The 5,138-nt window shown below is 32.1% G+C and overlaps 1 protein-coding gene across 1 annotated transcript; it reads left to right on the forward strand.

Annotated features, from left to right (window-relative positions):
• Positions 1-4: 4 nt before the first annotated feature.
• On the forward strand, positions 5-4,349 carry LOC107579239 (importin-5; the record flags this gene model as incomplete). Its single annotated transcript, XM_016265090.1, has 7 exons — positions 5-160; positions 970-1,053; positions 1,144-1,276; positions 2,157-2,278; positions 2,685-2,781; positions 3,992-4,164; positions 4,238-4,349. Coding segments are annotated over 7 exons (877 nt in total), but the record flags the coding sequence as incomplete, so codon positions are not given.
• Between the last annotated feature and the right edge of the window lie 789 nt (positions 4,350-5,138).

Below are 5,138 nucleotides of genomic sequence, written 5' to 3' on the forward strand. Positions count from 1 at the left end.
GGCTGATACTGCAGAGGAGAAGTTTGTGCCGTACTATGATCTGTTCATGCCCTCCCTCAAACACATCGTGGAGAACGCCGTTCAGAAGGAGCTTCGCCTGCTGCGAGGAAAGACCATCGAGTGCATCAGCCTCATCGGCCTGGCTGTGGGCAAAGAGAAGGTGCATGTTAAGGGAGATGGGTCGTGGAAAATTTTTATTTTTTTTAATTTTTAGTTTTATTGGTTTTATTTATGTACATGTTTTTTAATTATTTAAATGAAAGTATTTAATCTAATTTATTATCTTAGTTATTTTTATTTTAATCTTTCTAATGTTCTTTGTTTTAATCTAACTTTATTAAATTTAAACTTTCTTGATTTGTTAAAAACATTTGAATCAAATAAGGAGATAAGTAAAATAAAAAACGTATTTAGATTAATNTTTTTTTTTAAACTGTATTTTATTAATTTACATTATTGCTTTAAGTTTATTTGAATATAAATATTTTAGTGAACTTATTTGAATAAACCCAATTTATATTTTTTATATTTTCTTGACTTATCTATCTAATTTATTTTTTATTAATCTTTATTTTAATTTATCCTTTGAAGTAAAATAAATAATAGATCAAAAGTCATGTATCCATTTTTGTCTTTTTATTTATTTATTTATACCTTGACAAGTGAATTTATCTGGCTTAAGCGAACTACACTTTCGAATGGAAAAATTGAAGATCCTGAAAACAATGCATCAATTTTATTTTAAACTTAGTCCATTTTATTATTTACACTTAAATAAAGCTAATCACATTCATCAATTTTATTTTATTTATCTGCTTTTTTAAACCTTGACAAATGAATACAGCCCATTAAATCATTTCGCTTATGCCAACTACCCGCTCTTTTCACCTGTGTGATTGCATCTGAACAATGTTCGGTTGTGTAAACGCCTAACTTGTATCCAACCCTGTTGCGTGGCTTCTCTTGCAGTTCATGCCGGATGCTTCAGCTGTGATGCAGCTGCTTCTGAAGACACAGACTGATTTCAATGATCTGGAGGATGATGATCCACAGGTCAGCAAACACCAGCCGAGCACATCATGGAGCCTGATCTCAAAACTAGACTTGGTCTTGTGTGTTTGAGCTGCTGTCTTGTGCCTGCAGATCTCCTACATGATCTCGGCCTGGGCGCGCATGTGTAAGATCCTGGGCAAGGAGTTCCAGCAGTACCTGCCTGTGGTGATGGGCCCGCTGATGAAGACGGCCTCCATCAAACCTGAAGTGGCCCTGCTTGATAGTGAGTGAGCTGTCTGCACAAGCTGTGTGTTTAGGCATCGTAGACACTTATGGTTTAAATCCATGTATCTGTGTATAAGTAGAATATTGTACTTAAAAATTTTTTTATATATATTTTCTTCAGACTTTCACTTAATGCTATTGTAATAAATTGTAAATTTTTTCTATATCTTAACCAATAATAATATTTACAACTACTGTAGTAATTAATCATTCTGATAAGACAACCGATTATATAACTATTGTTATTTAGGGTTATAAAATATAGAAGTATTGATTTAAATTTACAGCTACTGTAGTAATTGGTAACCTGTTAAGACGGTTGCAATTTTAATAAATCAATTTTACTTTATGGTCTATAAAAATATCTATATTATTATTATTAATGTTTTAAAATATAATTTAATTTATAATAAATGACTGATAAAACCGTAGTTGTAGTATTTTCGAAATCAGCATTACTATATTTTATCAACCGTTTTAAAATATAGAAATATTGATTTACATTTACAACTACATTATTGTTATTGGTAGGTGATGATAAAACAGTTGTAGTAATTTAAGTAAATCAGTATTACTATATATTTTTACGTTTAAATCCGTAATTCTACATATTATAATCATTAAGTAATACATTTTTTGGTAAAAAAAAAAAAAAAAGAGCTTTTTAATTGGCTGTAGTAGTTAAAAATACTGATTTATTTAAATGACTGTGGTTGTTGGTGGTGTTGCATTTTCATTCAATCTATTTATTATAGATAGTATTGAACCCAAAACGTTTTATCAGACTTCTGCTTAATGCTATTTTAATATAGTGTTAGATTAGTAGCTTTTGGCTCTTTTGGACTTTGGCGTAACACTTCTGGTTCTGACTCGTTCAGCTCAGGACATGGAGAACATGTCTGAAGATGATGGTTGGGAGTTTGTGAATCTCGGAGACCAGCAGAGTTTTGGCATTAAGACGGCAGGACTGGAGGAGAAAGCAACTGCGTGCCAGATGCTGGTGAGAAGACGATCCGTCCAGCCAATCCATATTAAACCAGAGTTCAGAATGAACACTTACTGAATAAATGAGCCACCAGAACGAACGGTTGAGGAACAAATTGATGTTTTTGGCAGGTTTTGTTTTCCATAGTCTGGAAATGTAACAACCACTACATTTCCTTATTCTAAATTAATTTAAACAAGATAATGCATTAAAAAAATTGATGTAAATGTATAAATTAATGAAATGATGCATGAATAGTAATGCAGTTCTGTGGTTAGAAATGTATTTAATTCATCTGCTGCTAACATTTCTGACAGTCAATTTTGGGCCCTGTAACTAACCAAATTTCTGACGTGTTGCAATTAAAAAAGGTAGTTGAATTTCTAGGGTGGTATTTAATTTAGTCTGTGTTTTTCCTCAGGTGTGCTATGCTAAAGAGCTGAAGGAAGGGTTCGTCGAGTACACGGAGCAAGTCGTCAAGCTGATGGTTCCTCTGCTGAAGTTCTACTTCCATGATGATATCCTTCATGAGATTAGTTTCTTTCTTACAACGGTCTGAAATTGTTTTCTTTACTGCTGACATCTAGAGTGCAGGGTGGGTTTATTAGTTTAACTCAAAGTGCTAAAACTGAAATAAAATGGAGAACTACGAATAAAAATAAACTAATAAAAATGACAAATGCACAACAAAATTACTAAAACTGAAAATATATTAAAAAAACTAATTAACAAATTGTAATTTTATTGCTGTCAATTTAATTTTACTTGGTTCTAGTACATTTGTTGTTTGTCATTATTTATTTAAATGTCTATGTAGTTAAAACTATTTTTATTTTATCAGTTCACGTATATATATATTTCCAAGGCACCATTTCTCATTTTCTTTTAGTTTAATTTGAAGTACTAAAATAACTAAAACTAAAATAAAATTAGATGCATTAAAAAAAAATTTTTTTAATAAAATATAAATATAATGCGTTTAGACTGTATAGCATGCAGTTTAGTTTTCGCAAATAAGAAATACACAATTTTACACCTGATTCACTTTCAGAAATATAAAAACTGGAAATGTATTTAAGTTTATGTATGTCTATAGCTATAAATCTTTTCAGTTTTAGTTATTTTAGTACATTAACTTTTTTTTGTTTTGCAACTTATTTTTCCAAGTAATGATTTGTTTCCCTCTAACTCTAGCACTCTATTCTAGTTCTATTCTTTATAATAAAAAAACTTGCCCCTTTTAGACTTGCACTCTATTTATTTACTAACTGCTTGTTTTCTTAAAAAAAAAAAAAATTTGCTTTTCTAATCTTTTTGCATTCTATATTTGTTTTCTTTTTATTTATTGTACAATTATAATTCTGACTTCTGATTAACAAAAGCAAATAAGGCCTCTAACACTAGCTTGCTCTATTCTTTTTCTATTCTATCTGTTTTTTTATTTATTATATGATTTAAAAATAAAACCTTGCTACGTGTACTGCGTTAAGCTAACTGAGACTTGTTATAGCACTTGCATATCATTGCTCTTTTGTTAATTTTGATTGCCTCTATTGTCCTCATTTGTAAGTTGCTTTGGATAAGTGTCTGCTAAATGACTAAATATAAATGTTTTGTTTAACTGCAATAAGCCCCGATGGTTCTCAGTTTCTCCAGTTTAAAACTCATGTTCAGAGTTGATCGTTCACGCACCTGAGACTCTGTTAGCATCCTTAACGTGTGTTTCACGTGTGCGTGTGGCGGCGGCCGAGTCCATGCCTCTTCTGCTGGAGTGCGCTCGCGTCCGAGGCCCAGAATACCTCACGCAGATGTGGCACTTCATGTGTGACGCCCTCATCAAATCCATCGGCACCGAACCCGACTCGGACGTGCTGTCAGAAATCATGCACTCATTTGCCAAGGTTAGTCACGTGTTCAAATGCTGTTTGTTCACCAGTGTTTGTTTGTTTTAATAAGTGAATGTCTTCTCATTAGTGCATCGAGCTGATGGGAGACGGATGCTTGAACAACGAGCACTTTGAGGAGCTGGGGGGCATTATGAAAGGCAAACTAGAGGAGCACTTTAAAAACCAGGAGGCCAGACAAGGTGAGTCGCACAGGAATTAAGCACTCACAGAGGCGGTTTATTTGATAAAAATACTGTTTAAAAAAAAAAAAAAAAGTTACAATTTAAAATAGCCGTTTTCTGTGTGAATACATGTTAAAATGTAATTTATTTCTGTGATCAAAGCTGAATTTTCAGCACCATTACTCTTCAGTGTCACATGATCTTCAGAAATCATTCTAATATGCTGATTTGCTGCTCAAGAAACATTTCTGATTTCACTGTTGTGCTGCTGATTTTTTAAACATTGATACATTTTTATTTTTCAGGTTTCTTTTGAGTCTAGAAAGTTCAAAATAACAGTGATTATTTGAAATATTTTGCAAAAAGTTTTTGCAAAGTTTCTTTACTGTCACTTTTGATCAATTTAGTGCGTCCTTGATGAATAAAAATAAATTTTTCAAAAACCAATCTTACCGGGGAAGAAATTTCCAGTTTTCTTTTTTCTGGATTCTTTTTTTTTTCTCAGTTTTGACTTCAAAATTGCTTTTTTTTTTTTTCACTTTTTTTGTAAAGTCTAATTGAAATCATGAAACTTGCACAATTTTACAATACAGCCTCTGACTGATGACAGCTTGCAAAAAGATGATTTACTATGTGCCGTAATTTGAGAATTTTCGGAAGATGAAAGGATCAAACTATTTTGGTTGGCTAATGGAATGCCATTATCAGCCAATTGCAATCTTTAAGGCCTAATTTCTGGTGTTTTGATATGTTTGCGTGACCTAAATGTTCATATGGATAGTCATACAGGTTTGTGAAGTTTTACTA

This window comes from Sinocyclocheilus grahami, unplaced genomic scaffold, assembly GCF_001515645.1.
Source record: "Sinocyclocheilus grahami isolate Dianchi unplaced genomic scaffold, SAMN03320097.WGS_v1.1 scaffold15711.1, whole genome shotgun sequence".
Classification (NCBI taxonomy): Eukaryota; Metazoa; Chordata; class Actinopteri; order Cypriniformes; family Cyprinidae; genus Sinocyclocheilus; species Sinocyclocheilus grahami.